The 22,958-nt window shown below is 39.5% G+C and overlaps 3 protein-coding genes across 4 annotated transcripts; 1 reads left to right on the top strand and 2 right to left on the bottom strand.

Moving 5' to 3' along the window:
- Positions 1–1,335: 1,335 nt before the first annotated feature.
- On the bottom strand, positions 1,336–7,029 carry zbtb3 (zinc finger and BTB domain containing 3). The gene is made up of 4 exons (XM_061725575.1): positions 6,892–7,029; positions 6,496–6,616; positions 4,038–4,852; positions 1,336–2,962 (listed from the first exon to the last, which is right to left on the bottom strand). Exons 2-4 carry the CDS (start codon positions 6,538–6,540, stop codon positions 1,888–1,890), a joined length of 1,935 nt encoding a protein of 644 aa, XP_061581559.1. The 5' UTR covers positions 6,541–6,616; positions 6,892–7,029; the 3' UTR covers positions 1,336–1,887.
- On the top strand, positions 7,010–9,837 carry trpt1 (tRNA phosphotransferase 1). Of its 2 annotated transcripts, none has more exons than XM_061725576.1 (7): positions 7,010–7,271; positions 7,472–7,556; positions 7,873–8,042; positions 8,404–8,581; positions 8,684–8,740; positions 8,837–8,947; positions 9,030–9,837. In XM_061725576.1, the coding sequence occupies exons 1-7, from the start codon at positions 7,215–7,217 to the stop codon at positions 9,050–9,052; spliced, it is 681 nt and encodes a 226-aa protein (XP_061581560.1). In that variant the 5' UTR covers positions 7,010–7,214; the 3' UTR covers positions 9,053–9,837. The 2 variants fall into 2 exon arrangements, with proteins under 2 accessions (XP_061581560.1, XP_061581561.1); XM_061725577.1 differs by having other exon boundaries at positions 7,475–7,556.
- Positions 9,691–22,879, bottom strand: fermt3b (FERM domain containing kindlin 3b). Its single transcript, XM_061725574.1, has 15 exons — positions 22,717–22,879; positions 21,400–21,524; positions 20,061–20,294; positions 16,726–16,842; positions 16,296–16,464; positions 15,497–15,599; positions 15,299–15,406; positions 13,883–14,017; positions 13,597–13,643; positions 13,351–13,475; positions 12,889–12,995; positions 12,530–12,751; positions 11,249–11,373; positions 10,802–10,943; positions 9,691–10,466 (listed from the first exon to the last, which is right to left on the bottom strand). The coding sequence occupies exons 2-15, from the start codon at positions 21,521–21,523 to the stop codon at positions 10,287–10,289; spliced, it is 1,938 nt and encodes a 645-aa protein (XP_061581558.1). The 5' UTR covers position 21,524; positions 22,717–22,879; the 3' UTR covers positions 9,691–10,286.
- Positions 22,880–22,958: the final 79 nt, after the last annotated feature.

Consider the following 22,958-nt stretch of genomic DNA (forward strand, 5'->3'; position numbering starts at 1 on the left):
GTTAAGCATAGCTGATACACACTGAAACGTGAGTCATACATATTTCAATATACATAATTATGATGCAATAGCTTTCGCTTATTTAACTCGACACAGCAACTTGATGTCAAATGTTGCATGAATCCTATTAATACAGCTCCTGAATCCTCCCTTCTTACAACTATATTCATCGTTAGAATATTTAACGTTAGCAGTGACAAACATTTTAAAATTACAAATCTAAGCTGTAAAAGTCCTCTGAAATATTACTAAGAGTAGCACAACAGCACAGGTGTCAAAATGGTTCATAGATGTTGGCGACATCAGCATACCACATATTTGATGAATGAGAGTGATGAAACGTAAAAATGGCTGAGACAGAAACACAAACATTTCCAGCAGGATGGTTTCATTTACACAAGTTGCAATTTTCTTTTAGAGATGATTATCTGGTTACACTTTTATTCAAATTTTTCATAGGATAAATTGCCTTATCCTACTAAAGGACATTAAATAAGTGTAGTTTAAAACGAAGTATTAAACATTTAAGTATTCTGCTGGCTGTCAAGATAGAAAGTTAGATTTTGTGAATAAACTGAATTGGAGAAAGTTTCTGTACAGTTTCAGGCAAATCCAAAGAGTTTGTACACCGCAAAAAAATGATGATGAGCAAACCTATTCAAAATCACTCACTTTTGAACTAACTTTTTTTTAAATTTGGCTTCATTTTTGTCAAATAAATAAAGGTGGAAAAAGTTGTTATTGTCAGACAGACTGCATTTCTTCAATACTTATACCCAGTACTCGAGTTGTAAAAAAAAGAAATCAGGGGGGATGGTGGATTTTATCATATGGGGACAGATAATTTGTGCTGATTACAAATAATATAATATATTACAAATAATAGCACTGACCAAAACACCTGCAGAAATACTGCAGGAATGACATAGCAGCAGTTAAATGCAGCCTTCTGTAAGCTTTAAATATCCACTGGGCTTACATCAAATACATCAAAACACAAAAATAAAAAACAGTTCTCTGAACTTTATCAATATGCCTCTGTCCTTCACAGGATAAGTAAATGGATCACTGCAAAAACTCAAAATAAGAATATTTGTCTTATTTCTAGTTAAAATGTCTCATTTTAGTAAAAAAATCTTATTACACTTAAAACAAGACTGATCAATGGGAACAACAATTTTCACCTGTTTCAAGTAAATTTTCACTTGAAATAAGTAGAAAAATCTGCCAGTGGAACAAGATTTTTTTGCTTGTAATGAGAAGATAAATCTTGTCCCACTGGCAGATTTTTCTACTTATTTCAAGTGAAAATTTACTTGAAACAGGTGAAAATGGTCAAATAAGTCATTTTTCTGGTGATGACTCTAAATGTGGAAATAGCAGTAAAACCACATTCATTGATGAAATGACATAAGGGATGGAAAGGGGTGATGGCAGTTTTACAGGGGGGATGATTTTGACCGTTTTTATTTCAGGGGGAATGCCATCCCCCCTCAACTCGAGTACTGCTTATACCCACTATGTTAAGGTGATTGTTGGTATGTTTTTATACACAAAAACACACATAGGATTAAAGGCAGAGGAAGGGATTCCTTGACGTTGGTACTGTTGTTATCAAAACGTTTGAGCTAGCTGCTCTCTTTAGTGCTCCCGGAGAAAGCATGCCCCATCATGAACGTACCTATGAAATGCCCATGAGAAAGTGGGGAAAAAAAGAATAAATTAATAAAATAGGTTTTAAAATAAAGAAAGAAAGGGGGAAAAAAAAAAAGTCAAACTATAATGTGATAATGACAACGATCCTCAGTTGATATCCTCCTCAAATTAGGTTTCAAGGTAAAATCAGAGTTAAAGTTTATATGCATTTCTAATAAAGAAATGTGTGTGCTAGCTTTGAGAGGGTGGTGGTTGTAGTGGCAGGGAGACTTCTGCGTCTGCCTTGCTGCGTTTGGCGGGCAGCGTGTGGTCGTGAGCTTTGCGAATGTGTCTGTACAAGTCGCCCGACTGTGTGTAGCTCCGGTAGCAGAAGCGACATTCATAAGGGCGTTCACGGGTATGCACAATGGCGTGGCGCCTTAGAGTATACGTGCACGAGAAAGTCTTTCCACATACCCCACATGTGGGGACATCTTCCACAAAGCTCCCCATAGAGTCCTGGAGGTCCTGGAAGTAAGCAGGAGGATCTGAATTTTGAGATGTGGATGGAGGAATGATGGAGGCTGTAAAGGGGGAAGTGTCCTGGGAGGAAGGCCTGGCACCGGAGGAGGAGGAAGAGGGAGAGAGGGAGAAGGAGTAGTAATTTGAATGGGAGGTGATATGTAAAAGTCCCTGTGGATGGGAGGAGAGAAAGTGAGGGCTGCTTAGCTCCTCTTCGTGGATTTCATCTTCAAATTCATCTTCCACATCCATCACTGGCTCTCTCTCTCTACTTTCATCCTTCTCCTCTTCTAGCTCTTCATCAGAAATAACAATCGCTTCCACTTTGATTTTTGCAGTCTTTCCATCCTTGTCTGTCCTCACTTTACACACAAGAGGGTGCGTTTTTTCTTTTCTAGTGGCATGTGAAGCTACAATGTTTCCTTCAGGTCCCTGAGGCTTTAGGGTCTGAGGAGCAGGATGAAAGTCTGAGCTTAAGCGTTGCAGCGATATAGTGCTCTGAATTCGGATTTGGGGAGGTGCACATTGCAATGCTGAGTCTCTTGAGTTTGTCTGTAGATTTGAGGTGAGAGACGGGGGTTTAATTAACATTACCATCTGCTGATCTCTGCCCAGAGTGTCTCCCTGGTTACTTTCTGAGGAGTCTCCAGCAGAGTTGTCACAGGGTTGCTGGGGTTCCTCTGGCTGTGTGCCGGTAGGAAGGTGGGATTCTGATTGGCTAAGAACAACATTTGAGCAAACACCAGTCTGGCTCAATGGGGTCTGGGAGGAAGAGGATGAGGAGGGGTGCTGGTTACAGCTATGACTGTGAAGAGAGAGAGAAAAGATAAACAGCCTCTCAGTACAACAATAACCATGTCCGTCAGTTTCATGAATCAACCCTGTACTCCATTAACCTTAAAAAAAGAAAGACACCCAGTTTTCATCTAAAACTTGGCCATTATTTTTATATAAGAAACATTTCTGATTGTATGGTATGTGGATTAGGAAATCATGGAGTGAAGTGTTGCTACAGTCAAATACAAAACCAGCCGCTACCTTACAAAACAACATGTATCCTCCACACGACAACTACCAAATTCCTCACAAGTGTCTGAGAAGTTGTTTGACTCATGGAAGTGAAAAAATGTTAAAGTATTTAAGAAACCAACAGCCTCAAGGGAAATAACATTTTTTTAAATATGATTTTTACACAGACATATATGACCGTAAACAGGTTGCCTGTTGCCTCAAATTTGCCCTTCCAGTCCAAGATTAACTGGAATTCAGACTTTTTGTTTGTCAGAAAAGTAAGATTTAACTTAACCTTAGTTGGAGGTTTGGATTAAAAGATTAAAACTTTATTTTGCCTGTTTTGTTGAGTTATCCTCAACAGCCAGACCCCAAGCCAATCACCAGACCATGAATCTTACAAGTAAAAATAAAACAAGAAAAACCCTTGCTCAACCCTATTCAATTACAGTACTTAATTTAAGTCATAAAAGTGCAATACTTTGCAGTATTAAAGTTAATAGCAGAATGATAGCGGAATGTAAGCAAGGATAAAAAACCTGAAAAATATGTACAGCTTAATAAAAATATCTTTCTCAGAGAACTACATTTTGACAACACCTTGTTGGAGCTGTTCAATGCTGGCAAATATAACCCATCCAATGGTTTCAATCTAATTCCTATACACACAATTATAACACTGTGCTAATCTTCTCCATTACTGAATGCACTAACATCTTAGTCTTACATATTTTTTTCTTCTATCATGGATCAGATTCTGAATTTCAGGCTGGCAACATATGTGACACCGACCTCTAACTACAGTCTTTTGTACACAGATTTGAGTGAATGATAAACGCTATTATGAGAATGTTCGAACTGACTCCTACCTGTATGTCTCTGTGGTGCTACAAGGACTGCTGAGAGCTGATCCTTGACTTCCAGCTTCCAACCTGGCATGACCTCCAGAGTTGAGGGTTGATTGTTCTGCGATGAAGCCCTGCACCAGCTCCACACCTGGGGGCAGACGTGGGATGTCCATACCTGGCTGAGTGGTATCAGCGAGGTCAGGGCTCAGGGGAGTCAGAACTCGTTTCTCTGATGAACCCCCACTAGTCCTCTGCACAGACTTTACAGGCTCCAAATGATTCCTCTCCGTGACTTGGGATGCTAATAACAGTGGTAGTGCTATGGTGACTGTGTTTGAATGATCTGCTGCCATAGCCACCAAGGACTCAGCTCCACCATTACTCTCTGTTCCTGCCTCAGTTGGCTTCTTCAACTTGCTGCTCTCTTCAGAGCGGGTGCTGTCTGCTTCAGCCAGAGGCCTTCGTCTCTGCAGTCGGCTCTTGCACACTCTCACCACCTCGTTCATGTGAAGAAAACTTGCAGCTGCCAATATGTCCTCCACCGGAGGAGACTCGTCCAGCTGCAACACACCTTCATAGATAAAGTCTAAGAGTAAGCCAAATGCAGAAGATGTAACTATGTCACTGTCAAGGGTGACAGAGCTGTTGGTGACGCTTCCCCCAGGATAGTCTGAGTAAAACATGTGGAAGAAAGGCGAGCATGATGCCAAAACAGCCCGGTGAGCCTGGAACCGGGATGACCCCACAAGGACAGTGCAATCACAAAGGAAGCCTCGCTGGCGCTGGGACCGCAGAGCCGACAGCAGCTGCTGGGAATGCTGGGGAAACTCCATCACCTGAAGAGAAAAAGATAAGAACATGCATCAGTGTTGACATCCACAGCTCTGTATGAACAGACAATTTATTATAATTAAACAAAGTCAGAATAACATTAGAACTGCCGAAAAATACACTAATCTCTTCATATTTAGATCAAATAAATTACTTTTGTAACAGCCATTTTCCTATGTGGGTTTTCTTTATTTTTGTTGTAAATGTTTTTGTTTGTACTGTGAGTGGCGCTGTGGTAACTTCCTGTGGAAGTGCATTTATTGAGCTACGTTAATGAGACCAGGTGTGCATTGGTGGAAGCAAACAGTTTTTGACAGTGGCTGATGCAAGGCTGAGGTGTCTGCAGATAGCAGCAGTATGAAAGAATAGGCTACTTAATAGCAAACCCGAGGTGTTTGCTATTACTAAAAGACTGGAGAAATAAATGGAACAAAAGCAATGGGAAATGTGTGGACATTGTTTTGTGGGAGCCAAGCCTGGCACGTGTCAATAAATTGCAAAGCAATAAATAAATGACATAGATATGTCTTACTTAGTGTATATCTTAATCACTGAGCCAACTGATTGGGACCAATCAAGGCTCCAACGAAGGGAGGGCTAAGTCTAAACCACAGCTCCTCGCCATCAGTTTAGCCAATTATATTGTAATCAATCATGTATTTAATATTTGCATTTTTGTCAGTAGAAAACTATGATGCAGATGCTGTTCTGTGGTCTTTGTTCTGGGAGGTTTTTCGACCGAACAGAAAAGGTCCATGTGTAAATGTACTTTGGATCTCCAATAAGAAAAACTTTAACTGACTTTAACTACGTGTAAACGTGAGAGAAGTTGTTCTTTATTTTCTCATATCAACGAGCACGCAGGTTTCAAACACCTCACACTAGTAACCAGAGGTGTCAAGTAACGAAGTAGATATACTTCATTACCTTACTTAAGTAGAAATTTTGGTTATCTATACTTCACTGGAGTAATTATTTTTTCAGACGACTTTTTACATTTTCACGCAATTGTCTGTACCTTTTACTCCTTACATTTTAAAAAACAGCCTTGTTACTCTATTTAATTTCAGCCTTTAAAAAAAGAATTTCCAGTTAAATTGCTCCATCCGGATAGAGTGAATTTGGTTGTGGTTGTTTCAGATGTTCTTGTCCAGTTTTGTTCTTACATCCGTTGCCCTCAGATTCCTGCAACTAAACTTGGATGTACATTCCAATAAACATTAGGATAAATGATAACATGCCTCTGAAGTTTGACTTTTTGCACCATTACAATCCTTATAGGCAACTAGTCATCATATCTCCTGCTCTCTGAAACACATGTTAATGCTCAATAGTACACATATATGCTTCTTTAATATATTTGCATTATACTAAGATGCATTCATTTTCAATGGCTTTTGTCCTTAATGGCTTTTTCCCCCTTACATTACTTTTACTTTTATACTTTAAGTAGTTTTGAAACCAGTACTTTTATACTTTTACTTGAGTAAAAAACTTGAGTTGATACTTCAACTTCTACAGGAATATTTTTGAACTCTAGTATCTATACTTCTACCTGAGTAATGAATGTGAATACTTTTGACACCTCTGCTAGTAACACACATACATAAGAAACCCGGCGGTACAGTAGGTGTCTGACAGAACTCACGGGGAGTGCACTGCAGCGTGTTTCCGTCTGTTGTTGCTTCAACATCTCCCACGGAGCGTTTCCATGGCGACCAGCCTGAATCCGTCGCCCCGCTGTTGCTGTGTCCGCACAGGAGCTGAATCTGACCACATAAAATCACGTACAAACAACGACATGCGAGTGAGAAACGAACAAAAACAAGCCACAACAAGCTGTACTCTGTCCCATATCTCCAGCTAATGCCCTAGCACAACAATGCTAACACTAGTTAAGTCTTTTAGCTCAACAACTCATGTAAATTCTGGCGCTGTAAACCCCAATAGCTGAAGTTCAAAAGCTGGGATGGATTGTGAATATCTGAGGAAAAAACTAAATAAAACCTCCACTCTCATCTCACGTGAATGTGGATTTTATTACCTGCAGTTACTCGGTTTGCAGCTTTGTGTTTTCTTTCAGCTCTTCCTCTGTGGTGGAAAGCGCCAGCGCAGCGCCGCCGGCGACAGCGCCACCTACCGGCCACATGGTGGAAGTGGACGGAAGTGGGGAGAAACCAAACATGTGAACTGGAGACGACTGCTCAAAGCAATGTGTAACGCTTCCTCAATTGAAAATGTGTAAAACGGCTCTTTAAACTCCAATGAAGTCAAAGAGAGCAAAGGAGAATTGCAATCTGTTCAAACTATAACGCCATCCAAGAATCTGCAGAATAAAGTCTGCAGGACTGATCTGCCAGTGTTTCAATGGACGGTATCAGACGAGGAAGAGGAAGAGGAAGGAGAGGAAATCGTGGCGGACAGGTGAGGAAGCGTAGGTTCACCAGTTGGAATAGTGTCCCATCTTGGCGATTTACTGATTTTTGACTTGTGACACCACCACCGTGGCTGTCAGGCATCAAGAATATGTTGACATAGTAAAGTATTGGTACTATATTTAAACCTGAGCTATATTTGGAGCTGAATTTGGGTGTATGCATTTCCAGTGATGCTTTCTACTCCAGCAGGACAGGGATGTCCATCTCTCTAAATCCATGTCATATGTACTACGTCATGGAGCCAATCAGATGGGTCTTCAAATAAGTACAGGTGAGATGCTGAAAATCTATAGCCTACTGTGTAACATAAATATCCATTTATTGACAGTGTCACACTTTCTGATACAGCCTTTGCAAATATCGACCTTTAATGGCTATGATTAAGTTTTGTTGAAGAGGGTGTGATCAAATACTTTCCTATGATCACCTTTATTTTGCTGTCGGTCTGGTTCTGATATAGCAGAAAGAAATACTGTACCTAGTTCACATTCAAATCTGGCAGCTTTAAAACATACAGGGTGCACATAAGTGAAAGAAAATAAACTGTGGAAACGTAACTATATTAATACCAGATCTCATATTCACAGATGGCTTTCTGTACGTGGAAGATCTCCTGGCTCACCCACAGTTCCACTCGTACATATTAGAAGACGTCAGGAGAGTCGTTGCCACAAATGACAAGCAGCGCTTTAAGCTCCGCTCTCACCCAGAGGACGGACGGCTGCAGATTCGAGCCAATCAGGGTCATTCAGTTGAGGTAGACGGAGCAGAAAAAATTAATACGCTTGAGATCAAGACATCTGCAAGGGAAAAAAAGTGGATATTTAACAGCGCCTGACACTAATGTATTGATCAACATTCATATAAGATACTTCAACAAATACATTTATTGTCATTTTGTAATCGGTGTTGGATGAAACATAATGTTCATTTTTAAATGAATGTATCGTGAAGTCACAAAACATTGGGAATGGTGCTAATGTCAGAGGCTGTTGACCAAATATGGATCAATATCTTACAAATGTCTTTATAAACCCTCAAATATTCAGAAAAAAAACAACTTCCAGATGCCCCCACCAGAAGCACTCTGTTAATCCTGGATGCGTTCCTGTGTTCAGGTTATGGATCTTGAACTGAAACCCGTTGTAGCTGGTTCTCCAGAGTGCCCTGCAGAAGCAGTTCATGGCTCCTACCTCCGTAACTGGACATCCATCCAACAGCAAGGCCTGTGCCGCATGAAGAGGACTCACATCCACCTGGCCCCTGGCATGCCAGGGGAGGATGGCGTCATTAGCGGTGTGTGCTCTTTGTTTAAGTCTGACAAAAAAAACAATTTAGCAGCTGAACTTTTATTTTTTTTAGGCATTTAGTAAACAGTTTATTTATCTTTTTCACCAGGCATGAGGAAAAACTGTGATCTGGCAGTGTTTATTGATGTCCAGAAAGCCATCGCTGGTAAAATTAGCTACCAATGTCTACCGTTCAGTAGTCTACATTTGTGGAGAAACCAATCTCTTAAAGGAGTTTGACATGTGTACTTGACTTGTGCAGATGGTATTGAGTTCTTCTGGTCAGAGAATGGGGTGTTGCTGACTGCAGGTGATGCTGAGGGTAAACTTCTACCTAAATACTTCATCCGAGCTCTCAGATTGAGACCTACAAGTAAGTAAAAAATAAGTAAAAAACATATATTGATATCCAGTATTTACTTGCCTGTTCAGGTTTGGTTTGTACTGTGTTTCAGGGACGATCCTGCCGCTGCAGTAGTAGCAACAGAAGATCCTCTTTTGTCACTGGTCACATCCTGGCTAATTTAACTGTGCTCACATCCCACGACTGGTTGAAGCTGAACTTAGTTTCCTGAGTAACACTAGTTTTGCGACACCATCCTGGTCATGCGATTTGATCAGTGATAGAAGAATCAGTTCAGAAATGACTTATTATTTATTAATTTTAAAATGGGACTGAAAGTCCGAAATGTAAGTTTTTCTGTGATTATCTAGCAGTATGAGCAGGAAAAGTAACATTTGTTTTCATAAAATAATTCAACCATTACTACATGATGGCATGTAGTATGTTTTATTTTTTTTATTGCATTGTCAATGCTGAATAAATGCTGGTGGATGTGAACTACTAAGGAATTTTACCAGTCAGACCTTCAAATGAAAATAAAAAAAACACTTTTGTAGACATGCTGTTTGCGTGGTTAGTATGGGAGAGCAGAGGATGTAGATACTGTGGTTTAACGGACAGCGTTAACAGTTTCTTGCAAGATATGGAAACCCAAACCCACATGGATAGCATGTGTGAGGGGAGATAATTTGTTGTAGGCTTCCTGAAATAACAGAAAACACCAGCAGCCATGAGAAATAAGGATAAGAAATGACACATGAAATGTATTTATTATGCCAGCTTTTTCTTTATTTTTAAATTTTTGTGATAAACATTACATACTGGGATTTATTTTTGTTTCTCATAAGTGATTGTGCGTGCTTTAAAGTGGTTAATAAAAGTGACAATATCTTTGCAGCTCTTGACAAAGCAAAGCTTTCCCCTCCTAAGCAACGCTTCTTACTATTCTTCTGCAAGTGAATTTAAAAAGAAAAGCTCCAGCTGCTTGATTCAGCTGTTGATTTTACATTTCTGTGAGTTAGATTTTTCTAAGCAGTCTGAAGTTGGACCAGATGTCCGGGCGTTTGGGATGGCGGAAGCCCATCCTGAAGAGACTAAGACGACCACTGAAGTCTTCATCTGTCTGGCGCCCACTGATGTCACTTACAAATAACAGTGCAGATGGAAAAAGCTTACCAGAGTCAAACCTTGATGTAAACTGAGTTGTAACACATCTCCAATGAACAGAATGTCTTATTTTGATCTTTACTGAAGTGCATGTACAGTTTTAGTTGCTGCATCTTGATTTTCCATATTTTTAGACGCACAGCAGACGCGATGGGCCGTGGTGGATCCTTTTCCATTTCTATTGTCTTTCAGAGTTTCAGTCTTAAAGAGCTTCGTGGCCTCCCGTCAGCTTGTGGAAGAGCTCCTCGTTGAGTGTGTTGCTCTTCTCGCGACTGCGTGTTGACATGAAAATATACCCTCCGATGAACTCGTGAACAATTTTGCAGTCAGCAGTGATGCAGCTGAAGGCAATGTTAACGTTTCCTTCAAACTCGATGGCCACCTGGAAGAGTTAGACGCACGTACACCGAGATAAACCAAACATTAATTCAAGGAACAGCTTAATTTGAAGGAGGAAAGGATATACAAATGTTATAATGACCTCATGGTAAAGTTGTGTTGAATGTTTACACTTCCAGTGCCAAAGTCAGCATGATTTTGAGTTTGTATTTGTTATCAAACTCATTTTTGGTCTGAAGATTAGTGAAATGTCATGTTTTTTGGTATTAGACACTGCGCACCCCCTTCAAAATACTGGCACTTCTCGTTAAGTACTTGGGGTAACACATCATCATGCCAACTATTTGCCACAGAACCTGAGAACAGTGCGGTTCTAACCTGTTTTATGTCCCAGTTGACGTTCCACTGCTTCATGTTGTTGTAGCGCCAGGTCTTGACCACGTCACCAACACTGAGGTCGATGCGGATCAGGCGGTTGGGGGCAATGCCCAGTACCTCGTCTTTTCGGCTACCCTTGAACCTATGAGGCAGAAATATTCTTTTAGCGGCCTCTATCTCTTTATTTTGCAAAGTTATAGAAAACATGAGGGCTACTAGAACACGCAGCATTAATGAGAAATCTATTTGCAGAATTAATTGACTTGCTGTTATTCACTCCTGCATGTAGTTGGAAATATCATTACTACTTACCTTTCATCAGCTGAGAGTAAGTTAAAGTAAATATCATTGCTTCATATCAAACCTTCTCCACTAAGGTTTAGCTTTCCTATGTTTTGGATCACAGAATCTGTTCTTGGAGGATTTAAAATAAAGTTTAAGACTAACCTGACGACAACATATGAGAGGCCAAAGTCGGGCAGTGCCTGCCAGATCTGCAGGAAGCGCATCAATGCATCTGTCAGTGAGAGCTGAGCCACATTCTGGTATGCGTCTAGGATACGAGGGGTCAGCTGGAGAAACAGGCACAGGGGAGAATGCCAGACGTAACTACATTTTTGCTGCCTTAGGCACAGACCATAGAGGTGAATTGAAAAATTAACCCAGTTGCAAAACATCACTGTACAGGTTTTTCAGGAAAAAATATTGAATTCATTTCTCCAACATATACATCACAAACCTATTTGGCACATGGCATATTTGATACATTTTCTGTTTCTGCATCTGCCCCATCATGTTTTGATGTACAAATAGCATCTCTTTCTTTTCTCTTCAGATCGGTGTAACTCAACACCATATTGGCAGCTTTTTTTCCAACTTCACCCTGGTTCAAACATATGAGTTTACAGTTCTGCAACATGTACTCTTGACATGATACCCAGTACAGTGTTCAAAATGTTTTGTAGTGTTTGACACTTCACAATCGTCTATCAAAGGCATCCTCTGTGTCAGAGTTAATACCTCCTTACTTTGTGGAGTCTCAAACATGCTGCTCTAACACTTTTTGTTCTAAAGAAAACTATCTTGATCCCACTTTCTCTGGGAAACTGCAACCAATTGCTAACCTCACATTTCTGGCAAAAATACCTGAATGTGTTGTTTACCAACAGTTATTTCCGTCCAAATTTCATGTTTGATGTTTACCAGTATGGTTTTGGAGCTTGTTAATTAACTTAAAATGAGCACAAACATAAAATCTCTAATCAAGTGCTCCTTGAAAGCAGCAGCATTTAAACTTGTGGAGCGTACAATTCTTCTTCTTTGTCTAGGACACCGCTCAGGTTTTACAAGCACTCTTCTTAAGTGGATTTCTTCTTTGCTTACTGAAGATCCTTCTTTGTGTACATGTATGTTGGTGGATGGAGCCTCTCAGGGGTCAGTTTTTGGTCCTGTCTTGTTCAGTCTTTACATGCTTCTTCTTGGGTTCATAATACAGTTATACAATGTCTCATATCTGTCAGTTGCTGATAGCGCTCAGTTATACATATCTGTTTCTGTTAATAACCTTGATCATCCAGTGTATCACTGATACGTTTTTTGATGGGCATACATTTCTTAGAGCTCAGTGAAGTTCAGTCATTGCTAACTCCGCTGTCTTGGAGGCATGATAGAAACTTGAGTGTGATTTGAGACTATGAATTTATAGAGTTGACTTGGCTCTTTCTGTACCTGTTTAGGTTTGTATTTCTTATAGTAGCGCGGTGACACCAGACTGTGAGGGTTGATACTTTCATCGTTGACAGCTGCATTGCTGTGGGAACCAGGGTTGGTCTTTTGCATTGCCAGGAACGAACGTATGCTCTCGATCTCACTTTGGAAACTGCTGTCTGCGAGACTCTTGCCTTTGGAGGCCAGCCGGCATCCTGCCATCCACTGAGCATACTGCTGCTCCTGCAGACCACAGAGGACGAGAGTAACGCACAGGTGTGACTGTGGGGAGAACTCAACTGGTGAGAAAAAGATAAGCGTGGTGAAAGAGACAGGATGTTGAAGACAAAGATGGAGATATGTGTGTGTTTGTGCCTCACATTCTCACAGCGCAGATACACTTCGTTCATGCCTTCAGGTGCCGGTATAAGGAGTTTGATAAGGAACTTCTGTGCTGCTACGTTAACATCTGGAGCCACCTCACATCCTGTGGGCAGGACAAATCCCAAACTGCTATTTAAACTTCTGAAATGTGAGTGTTCGTTGTATTGATGATATGGGAAAGGATGGAAATAGCACTGAGTCCCCTGAGTCGTAATCCTTTTTTTAAAGGTTTCAGGCCGGAAATGAATAATATTCTCTTGTTTTGATTACTTGAATAGAAAATCACTTTCAGAGCACTTTTGCTTTATTCATTATACTGTAGTTGCCAATTATTTGTAGGAAGAAATGGTAAAAGTGCAATTACCCCAAAGTCAAATCAATATCTAACTGTTAAAGAGTCCATTATTGGTGACACAGAAATAATAATGATAAAAAAATAACTATAATAACTTTTATACCTTTGAGGTTAATTTGTTGAATGGGCTCTCCAATGCTCTCCTCTTTGCTCTTGAAATATGAGATGGATGTATCCTGGAACTTGAACCAGTACTGTTTGTATCCCTTCAGAGTCAGCCTCTTGGGTCTAAATGTACAATCACATTTCTCAGTTATAAACAAACACTTTCTTCTTCATGTTATCAATTCACACTGTATTTTAGAAAATTGGCTCAGCAGTAAAACGCTGGCTAGAAAAGAAATCTCACCTGAATATCTTCAGATAGTCATTGAGTTCTGGTGCAGTCATATCATCCTGGAAGAAGGACATTTTTGTTTTCAAACAAACTATTATTTTAATCTCTTAATTCCTTATATAATCTTTGGTTATCCTTGCATCACAAGTCTTATGTATTAAAGTTTCAAACAACAGCATATGTAATATAATATTACAAACTTCCTTCCCCCGATGCAGTTTGGGGTTTTAGTTTAGATGGAGTTAGTGGTTGCAACAGTACTTCCAGATCCCATGTAAGTTAGTAAAGTCTTTCTGACCAGTAGTTCGGAAGCGGAGCTGCTCTCTCCTTCCATCTTGACCTCCAGGGACTGCAGGGCGGACTCCAGGTCATCCATGGCAGCGCTGCACGTCAGCATCTGGGGCTCCGACTGAGACACCTTACTGATGTGGTACTACAAGGATACGGGTTTAGGAAAAAACACACACACACACACGGGTTTCATTCAACAACAGGCTACTTTTCCACCCTAAACCCTTCAATGCCTGACACACAAACAAATACATCTTTTTCCAAATTTTTTTAAAATTTGAAGTATTAATTAGATATTAGATATAGATATCAAAAACCCTTCCAATTTTGTATTTAATAATTCCTAAATAATTATTTTTATTATGACTGAATACATTATATAAGTTAATGTATTTCTTATTTTATGGTTTGTTTTTAGAATTTTTTTGGTATGTATATAACTTATTTCCTTCCTTTTTTGATTATGGAGTGGAAATTCAAGTATCAAATATGATACATCTGGCATTATAGGGTTAATCGTATATATGCAGTTTAGCTGAACTTGTCTGAGTGTTTATGTTTATGACAGTTTTACGGCACTAGGGCAAGTGTTATGTCAGGATAGGCCGTCAAGGAGTGAGAGTAACTTGATACACGTGTGTATTGGATGTCGGCTGCAGTTGAGCTAAATAAATTAGAGTTTTGCAAAGATTGAAGACTTGTCAATGATTATAAATCATTACAGAAATGAATTACATTTTGTTGTGATTTCAAATGTTGCTCCCAATGATCACAAACACAAGGGTTAGGGGTAATGGGGAGGGAGGGGGCACAAGATGCACACAATTCAGGCTTAACTTATCCAGTGGTGAGGGATGTAACACATCTATAAGTATTTATTATGTTGGTCTTAACCGTTTTTATTTAATTTGAAGTTTTGTTTAGGTCAAAATCTAAGTTCATCAAGGACATTTCAGCATTTCATCGTCAAATTTGATTAATGCAACGTGCTATTAAAGTCAGAGCATAATAATTTTAAATCTTTGTGGTTTCAATTTTGACCAAAATAATCATGATTATGTATTTTTTTCTTCATGATCCGTCAGCCTAATCAGATATGTGCTAAAGTTTTAATATATGCTGAAATCAGTGTTTTTTTTTCTTTTTAACTGTAAAGTGAAACTTATTAGTCTTGAATGAAAAAGCAACAACATTCTATTATGATGCTTCATTTGAATTGTCAAAGTTATTCTTCTTTAAATGTCCTGTGTGATTCAGTTTGAATGGTTTACCATGTTAGGGTACTGTATCTGTCAAATGAAATTATTTACTCAAAGTGGCTAAAGACATACGGTTAATGTTGGACACTTACTGCCCCCTCTGTCTAATCTAATTCACCATCCAGCGATATGGATGTTTCCTACTCAGCAGCAGTATTTTCTACCTGCAGAGCTCCGAACAGCATCATCTCCTCCTCCGTACAGTCGATGTCTTCCAGCAGGATGGCCCAGCGGGCCTGCTCGTACAGCTGCGTCAGACGCACAGGATCATACTGCAGGACCAAAGATTGAGAGGAGTGTGAACAATGAGGTCGTATGGAAAATAGGCTGCTAAAAACACTAAAACGCATGAAGGCGCACACCTTGGAATCTATATCATAGAAGGAAAAATACTTGAAGCGAAGCCAGAGCCGGTCGTTTTCATTGATCCCCTGCTGCAGGAGACTGCGTGATGAGTCCAACCACCTGAGAGGAAAAGACACAAGAGTACATGTCTGCTTGTGATTTCATATGTGACCTATACTATGAGATTAGATCTATATATAGATCTAAGAGATTTTAAGTGTAATACCGCTTGTCTGTAACAGACTTGCAAGAAAAGAGAGAAAAATCTCTACTGAAGCTACAACAAACAGCTGTGAAATACTTTTTGTGATATTATTATACATAGGTGTTCATGTTGTAAATGCTTTCCATCTACCATGAAATGCTGAGTTCAACATGCTATAATTTTTTCATTTTACTTTAGGATGAATTTTGCAACAGTTCAAGTTTAAATCCGCTTTGAACTTGATAGAGTTATTGAGACGGATGCAAGTTAATGAGAAGATATAAGCTAATTTTTTAGAAGAACTTTGGAGTGTGCTTGTTTAATTTGAAATGTCTGTGCCTCAGTTCACACTACTGTGCTCAAAAGCACTTCAAATGGCTTCACATGTAGTTTTATAATAGACAGTGGTGTTTTTAGTTGCATCTTTGTCACCCGAAACATTTAAAATAAGCTGTTAATCTATGGGAGTATAAAGGTTTTCAAGCAAGTCCATCTTGATTGTACCAAGACTGACTTTTAAGAGATGCAGCCCCACTGCTAATCAGTTATCTCCTCACTGTGAAGCTGTTTTGGACATTTGGCTCAGGTCATCAGTGGGCATGTATGTATACCTGCCATTGATGTGAGCCTTGTCCACCACGCTGGCTGGGCGGTACTGCTTCGCTATGACCTCGGGGGTGAGTGGGGGCTGAGTGACTGACAGCATCTTGTAAATGGCCTCCATCTCTGCTGATTCAGCAAAGTAAGCTGGCATACCGTTGTACAAGCACGGCCGGGATGCTGCAAAAAAAAGACAAAAAAAAAGGTTACCCTTAGATTTTTCAGGATGGCAAACTTCAAGGAGGTTTTGCCAGCTCAGAAGTGATTGCTACTATGGTGCTAATAAAACATTTATAACACTTCCAGATTGAAGATAGAGCCGTAATCCCAGGACTAGTCAATAGAACATATAATTAAATCGGCTTTCCAAAGGATTTTTCCAATTTTTGCTGAAGTATTTGTCATAACTTCAGTGCAAAAAAAGAAATGTGATGGGTGTACCTGAGGAAATGGGCACCTCAGTCAGGTCGTAAATTTCTTTAACTAAATCTTTGTCCTTTTTCTTCTTCTTTTCCTCAATGGGACGAAGGAGGGAGAGCTCCTCTGGGCGACGGATGTCTGTAGAAGAAGCAGAGAGAAAATGGATTTAAGGTTATTTAGTTTGCATGAAAAGAGCTGTCACATTAGATAAATAACTAACATCTGCTCTGTGGAGCAAAAATAGCAACTGAGACTCGATCCATCATCACATCTCGCCATGTCTTGCTACCATTTTACAGGCAGTTTTTTATTTTATTTTTAATATTACTGGGGTCATCTGCAGCTGACTGCTACCTTGAGAACAAAGACTAACCCTGACCTTTCCAAATTCCTTCAGTTGATTATATCAATTAAGTGTAGCTGCTCAAGATAAAGTTATAATCAAATCAAGACAACAACACACATAAAATCAGTTCACTTGGAAAATGAGAAAACAGAAGTCAATTTTCTCTCCAGTCTTTCTCAGAGTCGGAAACCCAAAATGACATACGACGACATATCTCGAACGTTAAATCAAAATGTCTACTTCTCAGATGTTATAGAGAAAAATATTTTCATTTTGTTAGAGAATTAAAAATACACCAACACAGGGCATTTTTTCCTTCAAATGTTTACACCCTGAGGGTAACAGGAAATTACATGAGACATTAAGAAATATTTTCTAGGAAGTTTTAACAGTTTTTTTTTTATTGTTTGTTGTTTTCTTTCTACTCAGACTGCTGTATTTCAATCATAACATAATTTTAGTGTCTTCAAGAATAAATTTAAATGTATCTTGCATATTAAGACAGAGGAACGTTGACCCACTTGCGAAATATGAAACTGAGCTTAATTAAAAATCAAAAACAACTTTCATTCATAGTTAGATTTGCATTTGTGTGTTTTTGCCAGCTTTAATTTGTGGCTTTGCCTGCAGCGGTTTCACTCATTTAAACTCAGATTCTTGTTTTACATTTTCACATCTTTCATATTTGTTTACATTCATAGAACTTGTAAGATATTTGCAGCTTTACATACATGCGTTTAGTGCCAACACCTCACTTTGGGTTACATATTACCAGTGGTGGATCTAGAATATTTTACATGGGGGGCGTCTAGACAGGGTGGCGTGGGACAGCATCAGCGCAGAAATTCCAATGTCTATGTAAACTTCTTTATGCTGCTCCGTGGAGGGTTTTGGGGAACGTTTTTAAATGAAGTTCCACTGGTGCATCCCTATGCAAGAGTGTCAGGGTCACAAAAAACAACACAATTCTGAGATTAAAGTCAGAATTCTGATTTTTTTTCCCTCAGAAGTGTGTTATTTTTCTTCAGTGGTCCTGATACTCCTCCGTACATCCCCCTCGCATTTTGATATGTCTGAAAAAAAATAATGAAAAAACCTAGCAACAAATGAAATGACCAAACGCAGCGAACACTGTTTCTCTACCACAGCATGTGGTTAATTGCAATTAGAGATCAAATAAAATTAATTTTAAAGCTTTACACATCCAACTTTAAAACAGAGGATTTTTCTTAAAGCACCTTATTTTGTGGAGTATCATCTTATGTTGCTACACTGGAATTTTGAATAGATAAGAAAAACATATCAGTTGGTTCAGCTGAATCTGAGGGTTGCTCCTCTGACTCCCTGCCATCTTTTTCCTCCTCATCTTCATCGCTTACCTCTTCAGTATCTGTCCCTTTATCTGAACCTGATACCCTCTTGTCTTTATCCCTCACACCACTGTCTTCTTGTTCCTCCCTCAGTGGCCCTCCCCACATCTGAACCTCCTGAATTTTCCTCCATTCTCTCTTTCTATCGCTTTCTTCTGCCTGCTGATTCTGGTCCTTTGACTCGTTTGTAAGATGGGCTGTTGGAATGTGTGTGCGGTTAAGTTAATGATTTCTCAGTGTGAGTTGTTGTGTGAGCACGTAAACTTGTTGAAATGCATGTGTCTTATCCGTAGTGCGTGAGACTTAGGAGCGCTTCAATAAACCAACAATTCAGACACAAACAACCCCCTTTGACCAGCAATTAACAGACATACTGACCAGTCAACTTTGGCGGTTGGTTCCTGGTTGAAATTGAACTTGGTTAAATACATGTAACTTGATTTGAATTTGAAAATAAGTGAAAAAATCACATGTGGGCTGTGGAAGCTTATTATGCCAGCAGAAGTTTGCCAGCTCTGTGTCGCCTCATCCATACAGCAGCGCCGGCAGGAGGTCACACAGACTCTCAGTATGTGTAAGGGCGTAATTTAGTATTTTAGGGGCCAAAGATGATCTTCTATAGTTAAAAAAAAAAACATATTTCCATGCATTCAAGCAGAGTCATTTGTTTATAGTATCTTTTTAAGTGAGGGGGGGCAGCTAACTCCCCTGTCTATATGTGTATATATATCTGTATCTGTATATTTGTATAAAAATGAATAGATTCAGACTAGAGTTAACGTTGTTATGCAATAGTTTTGACATGTCTAAAATTAATCAATAAATGAAATGAAATGGTTGAAAGATAAAACCAATACTGACAACACACATATGCCTTGAGCGCTTAGGATCATCCATACAAGGATGACTAATGTACTTAGAAGTCCATATTAAAGGTGTCGCATGCAACAGACTGAGATGTCTGCTTCATTGTAAAACTAATGCGCCTGCCTGTGCAGCAGGAAATGAGACTTGTTTTGGCCAGAATTATCTTTTGGCTGACTGATTAGTTGTCTAACACCGCACAAAACAGGACATCGATAGAAACGGGTAGTGACTGAGCGGATTACCGCACTTGTTGACAAGCCGAGGGCTCTGTGGTGCAATAGGAGCACATCTGACTTCAGCTCAGACTGCTGCATGTTTGAATCAGGGTCAAAATTAGTTTCAAGATATTTGGCCAAGTAACAGAGGGAAAATCAGATGTCATAACCGAAATGAATGGACTTCATTTTGCCTTTAAAAGAGAAGAAAAAGTCAGTACATGTCTGATGTTTTTGTGCTATAATTACTGCAGGTAAGATATGTTAAAAAGGTGATAATAGATTCAAAATGACTGCGCTCCAATGATGTCCTGCAGTAAACAATAACTGGCTGAGCTTACTGTGCACTATGGTGCTGCTGCTCTATTAATCTGATGTCACCTCCTGTAGATTTCTATTGAGGAACTGAGACCAAGAAGTTCAAATGAATAAGAGGACAAAATGTCTTTGTTTCGGGCAATGATCTTCATGTATCTCAGGCCCACTGATGAGATGAATGTTAATTCACTAAACAATCAGCGCCAGGTGTAAAAATTGAATTGTGAAAGAAGAACCCACTGAGCATTCTGCAGATGCCCATCACGGTCTGGAAGACAGGACTGGAGAAGCAGGCCTGCAGCCTCAGTGTCATGCCGTTGGGCAGACCCAGTCTTAGTGGCTTGTGTTGAGGCATGAAGAGCAGGCGGGCATCGGCGTGGATGCCATATTTCTCGAGGGTCCAGGCCGTCCGCAGGAGCCACTTCTGCTTCTGCTCCCACCACAGTGCATGGTCTGACCAATCACGCTTGATCTCTGCAGAGGACACGCACACAAAACAGAGAAACATCCATCAGCTTTAGACACTCAAACTTTAGATCTTTTCTGCATCCTTTAATTTACCAACTGCCGATGGTACAATAAAATAACTTTAAAGGACTATGAATAAATACAGTTTTCATCTGAAATACGTTTAAAATTTAGTTGTACTTGCTTGACCGTTATATTAATGCATGGATTTTCCTAGCTCAGTTAAAAATACCACCACCTGCAAGTGTTATAAGGGAGGGAGGTAGGAAGGTGCTTGATGTTTAACCTTTACAGAGGAAGAGAGACTAAGGAGGTTCAGGAGAGTATATGTAGAAAAAGCTTTGTGAGGTAGCTGTGGAGGAGTTACATCAATGACATGTTGGCAGTCTTATTTTTAAAATTTGACAGTGAAGTAGATGTGTGTTGAGGCTAGGAAACTGTGTAAGTACACCCGGGCATGGTATTAGAGTTGATAAATCTCTTATCATTTCTCAAACCTACTCTCCTGATGACAGCAGGGCTCCAGCTATTCTTAAACCCTGAAGAGTTTGAAGCAGAAATAGGAAACTGATCTATAAGTGGAATTTTTCGCAAGTTTGGGGATCACCCGAGCCTGTTACTGGCTTAATTTATCTTATTTAAGTAACACTGTACTTTACCAGCAGTGGAAGTTAAGCACTACTGATGAAATGATATAAGCACCCATGTTTTTTCAAGCCCAACAAATGGTGACAAGAGTAATCAAAATTTTGATATTTTATCACTTGAAAACCTGACTTTTGGATAAATTACATGATCTCAATTAAAAACATTCAATGAGTAAATGCTGAAAGAAAAACTGGATATTACTGCATCACTTGAGCTCATTTTTCTTTGTGTGATCATTTCTAAATCAGGGTGATAATATAACTGACAAAACGTCATGCACTTAATAACACACAAAATCATCACAAGTTGTGCATCAGTTATGCTTCGTTTGTAATAAGAGTTAAGCACATCTATTGCGGCATATGTGAATTCTTTTACTTGCCCATGTGAGTGAAAGTGGGTAACTATATTTAGTTTTGTAAGAGCAGCTGAGAGACCGATGAAGACAGACAGGATGACTCACGTGTCTTTTCCACCAGTTTGAGGATAACCCCTCCAACGTGAAGGTCAGAGGTCACACTGAGGGTGACAGGTGGGGCATCAGGCCCCAGCTCCTCCACTGTGACTGACAGGTCCCACGCCGCCATTCTGCAGGAAACAAGGGAAGAGAGAATGAGATACATGCAGGAGTAGAAAAGAGGGAAAGATATTGTGAGTTTAGTGAAAACACCCATTAATAATAAATTGATATAAAAAGGAGTTCAGCAGCCATTGAGTGGAAATTAATGTAAACATGACAGAGTTCTGACTAAGACAAGAATAGAAGATGAGCAAAGGTCGCAATGAATGATTTATGAAATAACACTTTCATTAAACCAGCTCTAAAGGTCTGATACAAAAGTGCTTGAACGTGTCGTGAGGGTTTGTGTTTGGGTAAAAAACATTTATGCAACTTGACAGGTAAATGAATTAGTCACATGTCTGTAACATACATTTTAAGTCTCCTCAAGAGCAGGAAACATTTGAGTCGATAATATGAAAAAAAACCTAAAAGTTCCACAAATTTTCATCAAGAAAAAAATTAAAGCTGAGTTGCAGATTGCAAAACTTGAAAAAAAAAGTTTAAAAGTATGAATCAGTTTCATATTGTTGGTTATACTAAACATGCTTTAATGTTTCAAGGAAATTCAAGATAATGAAGGAGAAAAGGAAATGATAGTTGACCTCTCAATTACTCTTCAGTCAGTCAGATCTTAGGAAAAGAAAATACTTTATTCCACAGTCTTATATCACATGATATTGAGTAACAGTCTCTTTCTCTCTCTTCTCTCTCACACACACATACTGAGTGACATGTCCAGTTTGATGAGCACTTCCTGTTTCTGACTTATCTATTGCCATGGATGCTCACTTCCGCTTTGAGACCTACCCAAAGTGTATAATTCATCTAGTGCTAATAGAACCTCCGCTAGTGAAAGTATAAGCCTGATTAAAAATATTATTTGTTCATCATGTGTCTTTGGCCAACGTACATTAAATACATTAGTAGTACCAAAGACAGTGGCTTCATTATTGAAAGATGAAATGCCTTCACTCCCTCATGCCCTTTTAGAGGCCTAAACTTTTTTGTTTCTGAATATTTTAAATATAAATTCTGAACCTAGATCAATTCCTCATTTTGGATGCATGTTTAAAGAATAGTGTGACCTAACAAATGACCCCAGATCTATATACTGAAAACAGAAGCCACATACATACATGCCCAGCCCTAACTTTATTTCTGCCTTCATATTTTCTCCGGTGCTGTCATAAACACACAGATACACTAGAAAGACAATACCGTCAGTCTCCTCTGTCCAAGGATGTAAGAAGTGGAAACAATGGGACCCTGTGGCGCTGTCAGATCTCTGAAGAAATTTCCCAGGTTTTCTGTAAGAATGTGCAGCAGGTTCAACTCTCTTGGGCTGCGCGGGTTGCGGTCTGTGGTGCTGTGTCTGTATGTGCTGCTTCTGTGACTGTGAAATAAGGCTTGTTCCTTTTTTTTGTCAGTTTCCGCCAGGCGGAAATGTGAAAAGGGCTCAG

Source organism: Cololabis saira, chromosome 7, assembly GCF_033807715.1.
Source record: "Cololabis saira isolate AMF1-May2022 chromosome 7, fColSai1.1, whole genome shotgun sequence".
Taxonomy (NCBI): domain Eukaryota; kingdom Metazoa; phylum Chordata; class Actinopteri; order Beloniformes; family Belonidae; genus Cololabis; species Cololabis saira.